General features: G+C 37.7%; 1 protein-coding gene across 2 annotated transcripts in view; it reads right to left on the reverse strand.

Moving 5' to 3' along the window:
- LOC107094829 (signal peptide, CUB and EGF-like domain-containing protein 3) overlaps positions 1–18,020 on the reverse strand; it is a 135,568-nt gene that overhangs the window by 64,169 nt on the left and 53,379 nt on the right. For both annotated transcript variants that reach the window (XM_015390686.1, XM_015390687.1), the window contains exon 4: positions 5,573–5,707. In XM_015390686.1, coding sequence (XP_015246172.1) covers positions 5,573–5,707 — 135 coding nt within the window. The remainder of the gene's footprint in view (positions 1–5,572; positions 5,708–18,020) is intronic.

Raw genomic sequence — 18,020 nt, forward strand, 5'->3', positions numbered from 1 at the left:
TTTACATCAGAGAGGGATAATCACTTTTATTGTATTAAAAACCAACTATTTTTATAGCAGGTTTTATTTTCCACACTGAATAAATGTATTCAAAATAAAAATGGAATTCAAAGGTGGTGAGGGTTGAATTAAAATGCCATCTAAAATACATAATGGGGGGAATATTGCGAGTAAACAGAGCAAAGCTGTGACTGTGGAGAAATGGAGAGAAATCACAACAGGTACAGAAAGAAAGAGCTGAATACATAAGAAGCAAACAATTTTGAAACTAATTTGGAGTTTGCTTGAAATAAAACTATCATTTTTTGTAGTTTCTGATTCAGATGTTAACAGTTAACTTATGTTATTATTTTTTTAATGGCAAATTCTGAAAATTAACATCATTAGTAGGATAGCTATTTACTACAATTTCCATGCAATTTCATCAAGTTTAACTATTATTCAGTGTGATGGTTTGAAGCGCTGATCAGAATCTATCTGCACATTTTGAAAATTGCAGTTTCCCTTTATTTTTGCTGACCCCAAAAATTATCTCTTTAGAAATCTCTTGCTTATTATTCCCCTCCAAAAAATAAGGAATTTCCAGCCTTGTTGTACAAGGTATTAAATTACATCCTTTTTTCTAAACTAGAAAATCTGCTTTCTCTTAATGCATGTTCATCTGAACTTTAAGGACATAAGTGCGGTGACCCATTAAAGCTTCCTGTAGCAACAAAAGCTGAAAGTAATGCCTTAGGCCCATGCAATTACCTTTTTTTTCTCCCCAAATTAGTTTAGACCAGCCTGATTATTACCCAACAGGGTCCATGTAGCTACTATATAGCATTGCTCCCACACAAGCCTTTCCTTTTTTTTTACTGATAAGTTGTGAGTGCAAATTTAATCCAAGGTGCTGAACATCTTCATATGTAGTTATTTCTTAGATTTCTTTCTGCTGATCAGTTTTACTATTTAATCTGTACAAAGAGAAGTTACGTTTTGTAACCATTCACTTATTAAAGAAATATTAGGTGTCAATTAACCCTTATCTTCTTTTAATTTTGACCAATGTTCTTTTTTTCCTACACAAGGCCAAAGCATTGGCCTTCATTTGAAGTTATTGCACTACTGCAAACTGCAAATTATCACATAACATCATAGTAAAATATCAGAAACTTTTTTAGAAGTAATACAATGAAATATCAAAAAAGTTCGAATGAGTTGTAAAACGATACCGTGTAGCAGAACAAACCCAGATTAAATCCAATCTGCAAAAAGGCCTCAGCAAACAGGAACCCTTTTACAATATAAGGCATGTGTTTTTTATGGTACAGCTAACGTGCCCATGTTTCCCTTTTCAGCGTTCACAACTGAAGGCAAATAAACAGAACACATAAGTCAGTATAAGTGACTTGCATCAGTGCACACTTAAAGTTATTGCCTGTTTTGGAGGCTTTCAAAAAGAAACAGGACTGACGTTATGGACGTGTTGGTTGACTAAAACTAAAATCTCTGAGTCTCAGTGTTCTGGATTTCATCTCAGGCACAAATGTTTCTGTCGTCTTTCTAAATAAAAGAGAAAATAAATCAAATGTAAAGCGGGGGGAACCCTCCTTGATCTAAAAAAGGCATTCCTTTCAACCACTAAGCACCTTGAATTTCCTGAAAAGCATAACTTCTAGGTTGGAAATGTTTGAAGCTAATAAATGAACTGTTACATTTTTTGGGCAGCTAAACTGTAGAGAAACTAATTTGGCCAAAGTTCCTCCTGCAGAGGGGAGGAGGAGGGGGTGGTATAATAAGGGACAGGCCAGCAGCAGCCTTGTCATTAGCCGGGAGCCTAGAAGACCCCTGCTGCCTAATTGGCATCGGCTCTGCGCGAGCAGAGGCTTAGTATCAGCAGGGGAAACAGAAGTGAAGCAGCAAGGGGCTCCTATGATCAGCCTTAAACTGAACTCAAAAAGACCTGTACAAGTCGCCGATGGAACACCTGAACTATTAATGCAAGAAATGGAAAGCTGATGTCTTTTTAATGATGACAATAAACTTGTGGTTCAGCTGCAGACCAGGCTTACCTGTTCAAGAGGTGGGCTGGCAGGATGCACTAAGGGTCCCATTTAAAAGTGACCTGAGTGATTAAATAGACTTACATCTTTTTGAGATTTTTCCTGCTATCTAGAGCAATTCTGCTGAGGCTTTTCGCAATAACTCTGCAAAGTCACTTCCTAACCACTTCCATTATCCTTTAGGCACACACTGTTGTAATAAGAGTGGTAATAATAAGCAGATGAGTGGCTGTTCTGTCTGTGAGTCTTTCAAAAATAAGGAAACAATAAATGGGCGCCTATCTGATGAGTGCAGGAAGTTTGCAGATTTATGGTAGCTTTAATCTTCTGAAATCAATGGCTGTCATCTGGGAACAATAAGGACGAAATGAATATTAAAATGGAACTGCAAAATGGAATATCAACAGGAACTGGGGACATTTATCACCAAAACAAACAAAAGAAAGAAACTTGGCAAAATCACACTACAGCTCTTAGTCTATTTCTGAGAGCAGTGATGTGTAGTAAAGCCGGAAAACTCACAGTGGAGCTTATTACTCTTTAGAAAAAAAACTCCCCGTCATTTATGAAATGTAAACATTGACACTTCTGACACCCAGATGGAGATCATGAATTAAACTACCAAGGTCCTCAGTTCATCATACAGTTGGGTCATGAGCATCACATTTTATTAAATCCCTGCTTGAGGAGTTAACCTAAAAAACACACAAAAGAGGTGAGAAGACTGAAATGAGAGGACACTCAGATCTTGCTGCGTAAGTCTGGGTTTTAAAGAATAGGAAGAATGGTGTCAAATTCAGAAGAAGGATCCGCAACAAAGCTTAGCCTGGTGAAACTGAAGAGCTTGTAAAAGCCTGCGCTGGATAATTACTCCTCGAATGAATACGTTGTCTGACGGCGATAACAGCTGTTTATTCTGTCTGCTACTGCTGTACAGAATTACTGTAATCCCCCCAAATCAACCAGAATGAGTCAAAATGCAAACGCAGCATTTCTAGAGCCTTACATTTAGGGGCAGTATCTCTTCTATTGGCTGTTGAAAGCTATAAACTTCCTTGCTGTTCACCATGGCAGATTTACTGAAATATTATTTTTCATTATGGTCTTTGTATTTATATTACAAAGACTGGCAAGATCAGTGAGGATTTTGCAAGCAAATAAATCCTAATGAGAAAGAAATCAAATCCTCCACAAAGCAACCATATCATATACTGACACCCCCCCCCCACCATAGACTGGTTATTGTGCTGCCCTCTGGAAAGAGGCTTCGTAGCCTTCGATGCATCCCAGCAGATTCTGTGTTTTCCCCGCTGCCATAAGACTGTTGAACTGTTGAAAACTCAAATCAAGTCACAAATCGAAACTCTGCATCACACTGATTACATCATACTTGCACTAAACTGTGAATCTCCAAAATCGAATTCAGCTCAATGTTCCTACTGCATTTGGCACCATATATATTTATTTATTTATTTATTTATTTATTTTTTGTACTGTTCTGAACCATCCACATCAATGCCTTTTGCACCATATCTTTCCTACACTGTTAACATTTTGATCACTGCTGCACTTATTGAAAAGAAATTTTCATCTTCACTGCCAAGCTGCTACTCATTCATTGTCGAAAAGCTGTATGTAACAAAATATTGTTTTGTAAATACTTTGTGTACAAAATGATAAAGGTTGTTGTCTAAGTCTAAGTCTTTATAGCCACTGAAGAACTTTCCTGACAACTTAGCTTAACAATGGATATGTCTGCATGTCTGTGGAGCTGTTGTAGAGTGAGCCTTCAAGCAGGTTGGCTCTTTTCCTGTCACGTCTCCATCCCACACTAATGCTCCATCAACCATAGGTGTGTCTGCCCCAGGCTACACCTTTAATTGTTTTCACTGTTCGGAGTCCCCCCACAGGCCACTTAATACCACAGATAACTTTAAATCCTGCCAACTGCTTGATAGTTTCAATCTGAAAGGGTCGGATGAAAAAAAGATCCCTCCTCACTCCCCCTTTTTATTTCTTCTCTTAGAAGACCAACTTTTTCAACCTTCACTTTAGGCCTATTAGGGTTAATCCCATCCTCCATGTATATCTGCGGAATATCTGCTTCTTACATAAAAACTGGACAGCATTATTAGCTTAAAGGTGATATGATCATGTTTAAGATGACTGGTTACAGCTATCGGCTAACACTCAACTCAACAATGAAATCACAGTGTTGTAAAAATAATGTATATTCTAACTCCCTGCTTTATTCTGTTTTTGTCAAATGTAAAAATTACAGACCAAAAAACTACTCCTAATATTGAAATAAAACACCACTAAAGATATATATATATATATATATATATATATATTTTATTTATAAGGAAAAGACAGCTATTTAAGCAAACTTGGGTCTATATGACAAAAGCAAGGAAAACAGTACGAGACCATCATACTATCAAAGCCATGTTTTGCTGAAGATCTTTCTCTGTAACACTTTGTGTGCTTTACACCAAAGGTAAAACATAGAGCTTACAAAAAACAACATAGTTTGAAGTCTTGGGAACCATCAAGATGCTTTTGTATTATGTTAGGCAGCAGTTGTCTTCATCATGAAACTGTCTAAGCAAGTGGGGGGAGGTGATGGCCTAGTGGTTAGAGCAGTGTGCCTGTGCTCTGAGAAGGTTGCAAGTACACGGTTCAATCCACACAGCCTCCACTCTGGCTCCCTCAGCAGGACCCTTAACCCCACACTGTGCCACAGAGTGGCAGCCCACTGCTCCCCAAGGGGATAGATTAAATGCAGAGGCGAATTTTTCCAGTGTGAGATCAATAAAGTTCAATTACGGGCATTCAGAAGGTTTGCTCTCTGGGCTACAAACAGAGTATTTGATTTCTCATAACTTTGCCCATGGTAAAGTCCCCGGAACCATGGTAGAAAGTGCTCTGGTTGAAACCAGTGTTGACTTGCATTAATCTAGCAGCGGCTAAGACATTCATGTGAACAGAGCCCTGAAATCGCTTGTCGACTTTGTCAGAGTTAATAGTAATGCAAACGTTCTGCATGTAACTCTTCAATAGAACAGGGCCTATTCCACAAATTAGCATTTTTAGGGGAATGTGGCCTAGTGGTTAGCGCACTGCACTTCGAATCCAGAGGTTCTGAGTTCAAGCCCCACTCCCATATTATGACCCTGAGCAAGTCCCGTAACCCCACACTGTTCCCGGGCGCCACACAATCAAAGCCCGCATTGAAATATGAAAAAAAAAAAAAGTAAAACAAAAAAAAGCTATTAAGGAACGAATACTTTTTTCCAGCAATTTATAATCCATCTCAGGTATGTGTGCACCTACAACTCTAATCATTACTATTATTCTTTGTAGTGGATCGTGAAATTACACAAGTGCAGTCCTTATTTTTTGCTTATTGCTACACTTTTTATACTTTAGAGTACATATTTTTTACAACAGTATTTCTCTATTTTATGTTGATTCAATGTCAAATAAGATTTATTCTTTAGTAGGTGCATGTAAATGTGAATAACCTTTTGGTCTCTGAATGCAGGTATGCTGGTTGTCACTCAGTAGGAATCCTTCTCTGCAGCGACACTCATAGCTGCCCATCATGTTGACACAAATCTGTTGGCATCCACCGTTGCCTTCTGAACATTCGTCCACATCTGCCAGAAAAAAACAAAGACACACCAATTAACAATAATAGTTCAAAACAGAATAAAAATTCCATAAATATTATTTGCAGGGTTTGACAAAATGCAATGATGTGATATATATATTATTTACTCCAAATTGTTAAAAACCAGTTTAATGAAATGCTTAGAAACTTCAAGTTGCAATTTGAAATCAAAAGCAAAATTAAGAGCAATTAATAAAAAAATCAACAGCAAGAGATAAAAATAAATTTTTGGTCTTAAAGTGTCAGATACCAGAGCTCCATTTAAAATCCCCAACCATGTAGCACTAAGCTATAAAAATGCAAATGCAGCACAATCCTTCAAAAGACACGAAACCTGATCCACCGGGGCCAGAGTACCTGCTGATGACGAGTGTCTGCCCTGTGACGGGAGGAATGCAAGGGAGGGGTGCGGGGGATAGTGAGAGAAGAATGGGATTTTTTTTTTTTTTTTAGTTGTGCTTTTCTTTTTCAAAGTAAGTGGGAGAGTGAATCTACTTCTAGTATTCGAGTATTTAGGATGGTGTTGCATGGAGCTTGCTTGTACCCCAAGGCAAGAAACTGACACTCACTATGTGACTCCTGACTCAAAGACTGACTCAAATCCTTAATAAAACTCCTCTCTACTTAAAATATCCCAAAAGCAAAAAAGAAAAAAAAATACTCAAATGAACAGACATTTAAAATCTTAAAGGTTTAATACATTTTGTAGTTTCAAATAAGAATGCAAAGTTTGGCTTGTTTTTGTCTGAAACCTACAGGATTATTGATCATACACATTGAACACAGTATTACCACAATATTAAATACCACAGTTTTTCAACACATGATTAACTACTATTTATAGGATTTATTTTTTTTTTTTCAGATTTAAAACTAAAACCAGATAGAACAGTAATGTAAAAGGAAAACCGTGCATTGCTTCCAACAAATAAAAGCCTAAAATGTGCGGTTGTCATTTATGTTCAGCCTTCTTTTTAGGTATTCTGCAAACAGTGGTGAGCGTCTTGAAAACCTAATCTTTGCTCATGTTTTTTGTAGAACAAAGCTCAAGCTCAGTCAGATCAAAATGCTTGTGAAATGTAACTTCAGGTCCTCACAGGAACTCTGTTTCTTTTAAGTCTGGACTTCGACAGAGAAATTCTAATACATGAACATGCTTTGATCTGGATCATTCTTTTTAGTTTACCTCAATGTTTAGGTTGCTGGAACAGAAACCTTCACCCCTGTCTTAAATCTGCACATTTAGGCAATAGTGTCTTCTAACATTATCCTGTTTAGTTCCATCCACCTTACCCACAGCATCCTAGGGGAGTGGTGGCCTAGTGGTTAGAACAGTGCGCTCTGAGAAGGTTGCAAGTACCCTATTTGATCCCAACAGCCTCCACTCTGGGTTCCTGAACAAGACCCTTAACCCCACACTGCTCCCTGGATGCTGCACAGTGGCAGCCCACTGCTCCCAAAGGGGATAGGTTAAATGCAGAGAGTTAATTTTTCCATTGTGAGATCATTAAGGTTCTATTTCTATTATATTTTCTATTTCTATAATACTGCCACCACCATGTGTCACAGTGGAGCTCGTCCAGAGTTAAGAGAGACATCTTTACTGTTTTTCTGAATTATGCTCTTCATGCAATTTGTGGCTGTCCTTTTTTGTTTGCTTCAAAACTTTAACATTTTATACATCTTTAACTATTACCTCTTGGTCAAGTTTACCAAATTACCAGCAAACCTATAGAGAAAGATTATTTCAGCTGCTTGCATCTGGGTTCCTATAATCTCAAGACAATAGACATTAAATTAAAAGCTTCACTTTTTGGTTAAGCTCTTTTTTTCACCATGACAGACCAGAGTTACAGCAGAAACAGCAATCAGTGTACAGCAGGGCTGAACGATTTGGCCATAAATGAAAAGTGCAAAAAAATTTTACCAATATTGTGAATGCAATTTTATTTTGATATTCCTTTTGAAATAACCACAAGCGTGTAAATGTTTTATTTTTGGGTTTCAGTTTTTCATGATCTTGAAATTTTGCTTGTCCAGAGTCCATTCTTGCAGGACTGTACTGTAACCTTTATGTGAAAAAGATCTAACTTCTACTGGCATGCATGAATCTTCAAGTTAGCTGCAACTCTCTCTACATTTCTGTCTGGAGGCAAACATACTTCAAGCATACTGCAGTGAGAGATTACTGTCTTTCTCTTGCTAAATGTAACTTTAACAAAATTGAGCACCTCCGTGATTTGAAAATTATGTTTTTTTTTTTAATTGTGACTATATCGCAAATGCATTTAATCGCCAAGCCCCAAAAATTTCTAATCTATCTATCATTCTCCTGCTCCATCCTGCAATAAGAGATACTTCAACTGTATGACTAACTAAAATAAAATCTCTGTTGTATACACAAGCTTTTTTGCTTTATGAATATTATTATTAAAGGGTCATCCAAAACTAATCCACTGTCTATTTGTCCAGTCAGATTAGGCCTCCGGATCAAGTTTCCTTTCTGGGGAATTTTAAGAAATGAAACATTATTCCTCATGTTTTCTTTTTCCGTTTAACAGCTCAATAATCATTGTATTATTCTAAGTAATAAGAGTTGAGTAGAAAGTCAATGGGGGTAGCATTCTAGTCTTCTGTCATGTTCTTCCAAACCCTCACCAAATCTGTCTCTTTTCCACAAAGCGCAATGTGGTATGTATGTTGAGACTGATATGAAAAGTGTTCATCTACAGCTCGGTGAGGGAGAGCCCTCTAGAAAATAAATACAGTGAGACTGACATAAATGCAAAGAGGAGAAGAATGATAGAAGTGGTGTCCTCATAGAGCAGACACTGAACCCAGCAAACTGCAACTGTATATTTGCAGATAAACTGTGAGCAGGTACCAAGAAACCTCCACAGTCAAAGAAAAATATCCTTACCTATATGCATAGAATCTCTCCCCGCTCAAAGAAGATATAAACACAGAACAAAAACAGCAAGGTTTTACACCCAAATTGTCCACAAGTTACCCAAAGTGCCACATAGTGCCCATGGGGAATTCTGTTTCCATACCATCAGTGCATCAATGAAGGTTTAATTTCCTGATTCTTTCATCCCTCCAAATGAGGCGTTGGCTGTCAGTAGATCTTCCTTGTTCAAATAGCTCCCATAATTGCCTGTGTTTTGTGCTGGGAAAGGCTGGCGTCCAAAGCAAATATTTCCAAGCGGAAAGGGGTTTTGGCATGGCTTGAAGAAGTGCTCATGTTATTTAGGCTTAAAACTGTTTTTTAAAAATTCTCTAGAGGATGAGAGGGAGAAAGAAACAAGTTTTAATCAAGTGAAAATGGCTGTCTCACCCCTGAAAAATGAGACACACCGATGCTCATATCTTACTTCACTTAAGAAGATGAGGGGGGAAAGGAGCATTCAAACTGAGAGAGATTAAGAGATTGGTTGTATTTGCGGAGGCCATGTCCGCTGGTTTCTCAGATAGCCTTGACTGTATATATAACATTTGGTCTTGCGCAGAGCCTTAGAGCCATGTAAACATGGCGGTCGCCTTACAAAAACTCCTGAACTCTTATTTTGGAGAAATACTCAACTCTTTCACTCTCTCTCCCTTTTTTTAAGGGTTCACTGACTTTGAGGGAGTTTATAGCTGGCTCTGACTTTTTTTTCTGAGGCCAGAAATGAAAAACTGCAACTATCTGTCATCTAAGCTGTCTATGCATCCGTCCCAATGCAGGGTCGCTGTCTGCATTAAACTTAACTTTTTTCTGTGGTTCAGACAGACCAGAGACAAGGAGGTGGGCTGACGCACACTAGCCTCCCCTAGTTTTTTTATTTGCAAAAGGTAAAGAAATGCATGGAATTGAAATGTAACAAAACAGTTTTTTTGTTTTTTTTTTAAGTCTTCATTCTTAATTTTAGTTTCCCGTTGCTATAAGGCAAGGGCTACAAAAAAATAATCAAATTATTTTCGGTTTTAAAACTGCAAAAATGTTTGATTTCTATGATTAAAAGCCAGAGAACATGTTACAGTGTCCAGAGTTCTCTACAGTTGTATACATGGAGAAATGGTTTCTGATCGTCTCTCATTGGTTGCTGCACACTTCCAGCCAGTTTTCCTGAAAGGTGCTTCTACACTTAACAAGAAAGACACATCTGAATGTTTGAAACAAGTAACTGAAAATCAGGTAGTGAAATTAATGGGTGCAGAACATCACTCTTACTAAGGTTTATTACCCTTAACCCAAGACTGCTCCCCAGGCGCCGCACAATGGCAGCCCACTGCTCTCCAAGGGGATGGGTTAAATGCACAAAGTACTTGTACTTGTGACAGTGTAATGACAATAAATTTCTATTCTTCTCCATCTGTGAGCATAGAGATGATGTACCTTGGCAAAAAGTTCAATTTCTGTCTCATCTGTCCATAGGACATTCTCCCAGAAGCTTTTTCACTTATCAACATGTATTTTGGAAAATTCCAGTCTGGCTTTTCATGATCTGCTTTCAACAATGGTGTACCACTTGGTTGTCTCCTATTAATTCCACTTTGCACCAAACGATGACTGATGGTTCGATCTGAAACTGATGTTACTTGAGCTTGAAGATCACCTTTAATCACTTTAGAAGTTTTTCTGAGCTCTTTTGTTACCAATCATATTTACTGTCTCTTTGATATGTCATCTATTTTCCTGCTGCGGCCACATCCAGGAAGATTGGCTAAAGTCCTATGGACCTTAAAATATCTGAATGTGTTCAACTGTAGTTACAAGGACATCAAGCTGCTTGGAGATGGTCTCATAGCGTTTTCTTTTAATGCTTTTCTATAATTTTCTTTCTAATCTCCTAAGACAACTACCGGTATTTCCTTCACTTCCTCTGGTCCATGTTGAGGGTGGTACACACTATGTCACCAAACAGCAATGTGACTACATCTAAGTCCTATGTATAGGCCCACTGACTGATTACAAGATTGTAGACACCTGTGACATTAATTAGAGGACACATCTTTAGACATTCAGTTTTTCAAATAATTTTTTTGAAAAGCATCCATGCTTTCAAAAATATGTATTTAGAAATACTTTTGTCAGATTCAAGCTATTTCTCTGACCATTATGGATTTTTCTTTTATTAAAGGGGTTTGCACATTTAAAATGCTCAGAAAATTTCTTTAACACTGTAAAGCACAGGTGTCAAACTGGTTGTCAGAAAGGGCCGTGTGGCTGCAGGTTTTCTTTCCAACCAAGCAATAGCACACCAGACTCCATTCATCTCATCAAGTCATCATGTTCAGATTGGACTCCCTTGATGAGATGACTGGAGTCTGGTGTGCTATTGCTTGGTTGGAAAGAAAACCTGCAGCCACACGGCCCTTTCTGGAACCAGTTTGACACCCCTGCGTAAAGCCTGTAAAATGAAATACCGGTAATTGTCAGAAAAATATATTTTCTACTAGTCTCTACTGAAAATTCTGACTAATTAAAATATTATATATATATATATATTTGTGATGCATTAGACATTCCTGTGCCATTTAGTGTTCATTTCCTGTTTTCTACATAAGTCTGATTGTATACATCGGGTTTTTTAAAGAAAATATCATCACATTGATATTGTGAAAAACATCACGCTGATGTTGTAGAGGTCTCAAAACTTGAGTATCAAAATTAATACACTTGCTGTTAAAGAGTTCAAACTGTTCGTCTTCAAACCTACTTGGATCCAAAGGGGGAAACAATCCTACCAGCTGGGCTAAATAAGTTCTTCCTTTTCACTGAATGCACGTAAAGTCAAAACCACACCATATCAATATATTCCCTGCCAGCTGATCGGGGAGGTAGGAGCGTTGCACCTAGCATTGCACAAAGCTGCTTTTATAAAAAAAAAAAAAAAAACTGATATGATACAAAAAAAAAAACTGACATGATACATGCTTTTGAACTAAGTCAGACCTATCAGCTGTTATACATGTCTGATTGTCTTGAGCACATTTGTCAAGCAGATAGATCAAAGGAGCACATTTGTCCTTTTTTTCCCCCCTCAAAATTTCACCTCAAATTACTGTGAGCCTAAGTTAGGCTATGCACAAAATCCCTTTCCTCAAACCTTTACTGATTGATCAAGTTATAACCAGCTATAACAAGATTATCAGCATTCTGTTTCTATTTAATATTTTCCTCTTTTGGTAGTTGTGAGATTTCATTTGTATTATTCTATGTTCTCCCTGTTTCTTTGTTCAGTAAAATAAAAATGGAATGATTATCTGTGATTGTTAATATGTGATTACTAATTCCTTTTATGGTCCTTGTATGGTTGTATGGTGTATTTGAAGTAATATTCTTATGTTGTATTTTATTTTAGATGCCTGTCTAATTTAATATTTAAAATAAATGTATTGAAATAACCAGCAATAGCTTTAAAACCTTTGTTAGTTTCCGTGTTTTGCATCTGCCTCATTTCACACCAACTTTACTCAAATCTGCTATGCCATTGTTAATGCCATTTAGATAAATAAAAAGTAAAACAGAGATTTGATTCAACTTAACTTCTTTTTGCTCTACAACCAAGGAACCGTCACAGGTACCCAACTTGATAAGTTGGAGCAAACTTTCTAAGTCTAAACTATTTCCTAAATATTCAGACTTGTATTTTTCTGATTATCCAAAGCATGTCTGCAAGCATTTTATCAACAACAACCGTGGATCACTATTTGGTTGGACATTGCCTTTTTCAAGAGGACAAGAGGCCCTGCCTTGACATCTGATGGCTTCCAGTCTGCAGCATGCTTACACCCTTAAGCCCTGTCTCAGGCTTGAGTTCCCCTTCCTAAAGCCCTGCCGGTGGGCTCAGCTGGAATTGTTAATTTCATGGTGCATGGGGTTGAGCAATACTGCAAGAGTTGATAGCCTTCAGGAGCCACCAATTACACTAATCTCAAATGTATCCTTTAACTTGTAACTTTAGTCCTTTTCCTCTGAGCTGTGGAGAGTTAGCAGATCTTCTGCATGTCACAACAAACACAAAGTGACTCCTTGCTGGAAAGCAAGTTGTTGGTAGCAATTGGATTTAAATATCTGGGTTTGATAGGAAACAGTCTATATCTTTAAGTTGGACCAAAGTTTTCGCTTATCCAGTAGTGGAAAACAATAACAAATAAAAGATTATAAACTTTTTCTGATGGAATCATTTAGTGGCGTTAATGTTGAACTGTTTGTGAATTTCACTTATTTGTGGCGGGGAGGATGGGTTGCACTGTAGTCGACCAAAATCCCGAACGATTTTGAAATTCCTCCTGGACATTTTTTTAGGTATGAAAAGTAGGACATGTCCAGGAAAAAGAGGACGTCTGGTCACCCTACCCATATCAGCAATTTCGACGTTTCAGTGAGTGCGTGCTTGATGCTATGATGCATCTTTGCTCGGCAGCTTCGCTCGTTGTAAACCAACCAATCAGAGCACAGCACAGCTCATCTAAATATTCATCAGCATACCATAAAAGGAAGAAAACCTGTCGTTTCCTTCTAGGGCTCTTAACCAGGCTTGCATTAGGGCTCATAGAACAGCAAATATGCCTTTTTCAGCCCAACCAATATTACACACCCTATTCAGAGACCTTAAGGACCAGCACCAAACACCATATATAATCAATCTATGACCCCTTTAAGCTTAAAAACAAAGAAAGAAGGAACCCAGAAAGAATCTCAACCCAAAGGCTACACAACCTCAGTTGATTTCTTTCAGCTTAGAGGAAAAGCCTTTTTATTCATCCTAAGAAGAAAGTTTTTTTGGCTGGCATGCCGATATCATTTTAATTGGCATAATCCACATACTATAAGCATAGACGAGTTTTGAAACATTAATGGATTCATGAATTGAGAGAGTGCTTCCTACATCATACAGTGGCAGTGTTTTGAACTCTTGCTCTTGATTGAGATAACCCCCCCAATGTGAAGGGACCATTACATCACTGCCTAACTGCTTAATTTTTTTACAACACTAAAAAATGTAAATTTCAAACAGTAGTTCTTCCATTATCATGTTATATTGAATGTGAGTTCCTGTCAGAGGTGTGCAGCTTTTGCTCACTCATCAGGGGAGAAGCAAATGGATGTAAAAGCTTGCAGAGGAAATCAGCATGAAGGTCACTGATCTTTTTGCTGTCAGGACTTGTTCACTGATACATCAGTAGGCTGCTTCCTGTTTGATATAATCACTGGGGATTATAGATGCTGCAACAAAACCCATGCAGGGAAAGTAATTGAAAAGAGAAAAATCCAGATTTTCTAAAAAAAATACAATGTCTAGGTACAATAACAGTCATTAACAGAAGAGTGTTCAATGTGGTGAGATTTTTTTCTTGCCTGCTAATTCAGTGCCACACCTCAGAAGCTTCTCCACAGCATTGCTTTTTGTAATAGATCATATTTCATGTTTGCGGAAGGTTAAAGTAAGAGCGCATTAATTTCCCTGTAGATTGCAGAAGGAGTTGAAGCCTTTGCAATCCATACAAATCAAATCAGTGTTGGTCGATAAAAATCAAAAGAAACTGGCCTACCGAGGTGTGTGTGTTTATTCCTGTGTGACAGGGGACCAACTCGAGAGAAAGCAAAATGATGAATGCAAGTAAACAAGGTGGAGACACAGGTCTAGTGGTGCTCTTGTCAAACATCTATAATTTCTATTTCAAGCCTGCCTTTGCTTTCCCAAGTGAGTCACTCTTAGGCTGTACGCCACCGTGGCATTTCTTTTTACGGCACTGAAAGAAACATATCTTTATTTGTACCTTTTAGCTCCAGATAGAAGCAGAAATGCATCTTTTTATATGAGGAAAGCACTGCCTGTGCAGATGCTTATGATATCAAGGCTTGACTGACAAGCTAGCAATAATACTGTAACAGTACATTTTGGTTTCTGTGGGACCCTAACCAAAACACACAGGCCATAAAAGTGGAGATGCTGTGTTATGGTGCGGAACAGGTCAGACTTCCTGCAGCTGGTTTTGATTGTTAAGAAGACGTGTGGTTTGGTTTTAAACTAAGATATACTTTTTTTGGAGCCTATGGGATAAAATTTGTCTAATTATTAATTTACTTATGTTTTCCTTTTCTATTGTAACCATGCTTATAGCTCAATATACCAATATAAACAGACTAAATTAACAAAAAACTCAAAGTAAAGTCTAAAGCTCCAGTTAGAGATTTACATGGCGATCAATTGAGGCGGTGTAAGTCAAGAGAAATCCTCTTTAAGTGATACTGCTGTTTCAAAGAGACTTGATAAACCCTTTGGAACAATTTAAAAGAACTACATGGCAACCTTAATCTTTTTTGTACCACACCCCAGTTGGGAAAAACTGCTTGGGAAATTCAAAAAACATTAACCTCTGATGCACACAGGTGTCACCCCTGCTACTACCTCAAAACAACCATGTTAGGCCCTAAAGGGCTTTATGTCGAGGAGCAGGGCACTGATTGTGTATCTTATTTACCTCCACAATAATGTTGATAGAAAAATATATTGCACCATGAAAATAATAGGAGCAAGTCAGCCCAAACTGCAAAACATTACAAAAACCCTCAGATTTAAGAGAAAAGAGCAATTTTCTGTTATAGCAAAAAATGCAAGTTGATTATTTAAACTAACTACTTGGTTCTCTAAATAACAGTTTAAGAGGTTGTAAAACTGTAAACTTTGTGTTTAAGTTTAGCGTGTTTTTTAGTGAAATTTCAACCTACTGCATCTGCATAATGGGATGGCACAAACCTGCTGCTCATTTATATAGTTGCTTCGTTTGGCTCAAAGCAGGCTTTTGAAATGTGTGTTGGCCAATAAGCTTTACGCCAGCAAGTAAGAAACACCAGCTGCTGGAGGGGCAATGTCTGCTACTTTTTGTGTGTGCACTCACTGCACCACCAGAGAGAATAGATGTAGTTTTCTTCCCTTTATTTAGAGTTTCTCCAATATTCATATTGATCCCAATGTGGGAACGATTGGGATATCAGTAGTACCTCAGTCCCTCTGAGGGAAAAAGTTTCATTCATTTCAGCATCATTCAGCAGAGATGGAGGCCCCCAAAAAAGCAATATTTGACCAGATAGCTTAACTACCACACTAGCAGCAGTTAAGCTCTGCTAATGAGCTCATATTGGAATCAGGTGTGTGGGAGCAGAGAGAAATCTAGAAGTTGTTGGACACCAGCCCTCCAGGAGTGTAAGAGCTCTGCTCTAGATTAACACCTCTTCAAACGGCTGCCTTTTAGCATATTGTCCTTCCTATTCAATGATCCAATCCAAAAAACATTTAAGAATGTAACCAACATGATAATTTTAGACCAAGTTGCAGTCATGATGCAACATGCAGTAACCAAAAGCAGATAAAAATCTTAAACAACTGATATCTAGCAGTTTTCTAAATATCGTTAAGTTTTTCACTAAGTTTTTGTGTGTGGGTGTGTGTGTACTTGTATAAAAGCCAGTGTGAGGACCATTTCTCTAATTTTACAGTCACTATGAGGACAAGTTGTCTAATGTTTGGTTTAGGGCTAAGGTATCAATTGGGTTAGGGTTAGTGTTAGGGTGAGGTGTAAATTGGTAATGGTTATGTAAGGGGTACATTTTAGGATTAGGGCATAGAAAGGGCTAAAAATGACTGAAAATGAATGTAAGTCAATACATGGTCCTCACTACAACAAACACATATGTGTTTTTTCTGATAAAATTGGTTTCTTAATATTGGACATCTGAAAGATGTTTGTTTGTGCAATGCACAGATGTAAAAAAAAAAAAAAAAAAAACTATTGTAGCGCAGTGCTGCAAATTACCTTTACACAAAATAAAAAATAAAAAATACTTTATGCAGCTTGCTGACATGAACCCTTTGTTGACACGTACTGCTCGGGGAGGAAGGGTATGCAAAGGTTTTCAGATTAACAGATTTTGCTACCATCCAGCTGGCTTCCAGGGTATTTTGACGTAATCTACAAGGACTGATTTCCCCTTAAAGTGCTGTGAAGAATGTCAACATTAAAATGGTCATATCTTTTTTAATTCTCCTTTTAAGTGTGACATAAAATAAAAGCTTGTATTTCACTCTGTAAATATCTCAAAATGTCCCCGGGTGGACTTGTTCCTAATTTTTTCAAAGCCTGTCATAAATGTTACTCCAAGGTCACGGTCAGTAATGCTTCCAAACTCTGTAAGTCTGCATACATTGAGTGGTTTTCTCAAAGCATGTCATTTTACTCCTGAAAATTCACTTCAAGCTAATGATACATAAGCTTGGTTGAAAATAAAGTTTGACACTGGCAGTCAAACAATACTTTCGCTCATGAATTAAGATTTATGTAAAGAAAAGGGTATCTACTCAAGCAACATCCTTCCTGTTATGAGACATTTGAGGGGAGTTCTGTTTCATAAGCTTTATCGCTATCCGAATATAGTAGTAGTTTCCTGTTTTATGGGCTGCAACTGTAAAGGCTCTCACTCTCTTTTTAAAAAGTATGTCTTGAAATTATTGACCTACCTCAAAAACATTAAAAGAACAAATTGTATTTTTTTTAATACATTTTCTAAGTTTTTAAAATATATAGTTGTTTGCTCGTTACAGCTTTCTATGCTTCATATCAATTGTTCTATGTAGGGTACAATTCTGAAGCTCTGTGTGAAATAAATTATACAGTGAGTGACATCTCTCTCCACTCTGACAGAGGCAGTCTTCTGTGATATTGCATTGTTTCCACCTTGCTGACTTTCTGACATCTTTGTGGGGGTTCAAGCCCGACACAGGGAAGACCTCAGAAACCAGAGTGTCCCCAAGTGAGCCACATAGCGTCACATTCTGCTTCATGCTTCAATGCCTTCTGCCACCGCCCATTGTTATTACTCTTCCAACCCATCCAATTTTCAAAAGCTACAAGGCACATGCAGCAGGACAAAGTGGAGAGGTAGGAATTTATGCTGTCCCAACATCAATTAATGAACAATCACGAAAAATGTCCTCTCAAACAGAGAATCCTGGTCCCTCTTTCTGAAATCAAACTGCACTAAAACTGTAAAGAGACAAACAAAGTAGTTATTCAATCAATGTGGCTCGGTGGAAGATCTACAGGGGCAATGGACTTTAAATATTGCAAAATTGAAACTGATTTAACTTTTAGCATTTTGGTGAGTCTCCTGATTTGGATTTTGAAAAGGAAACCTATAAATAACAGGGTTACAACACCAGAACACTCATTCTTTTTTAAATTGATGCATTGACATGAAATTACAATCTGAAGATGTGAATGAATGGATGGATGGATGGATGGATGGATGG

This window comes from Cyprinodon variegatus, unplaced genomic scaffold (assembly GCF_000732505.1).
Source record: "Cyprinodon variegatus isolate N-32 unplaced genomic scaffold, C_variegatus-1.0 Scaffold508, whole genome shotgun sequence".
Lineage (NCBI taxonomy): Eukaryota > Metazoa > Chordata > Actinopteri > Cyprinodontiformes > Cyprinodontidae > Cyprinodon > Cyprinodon variegatus.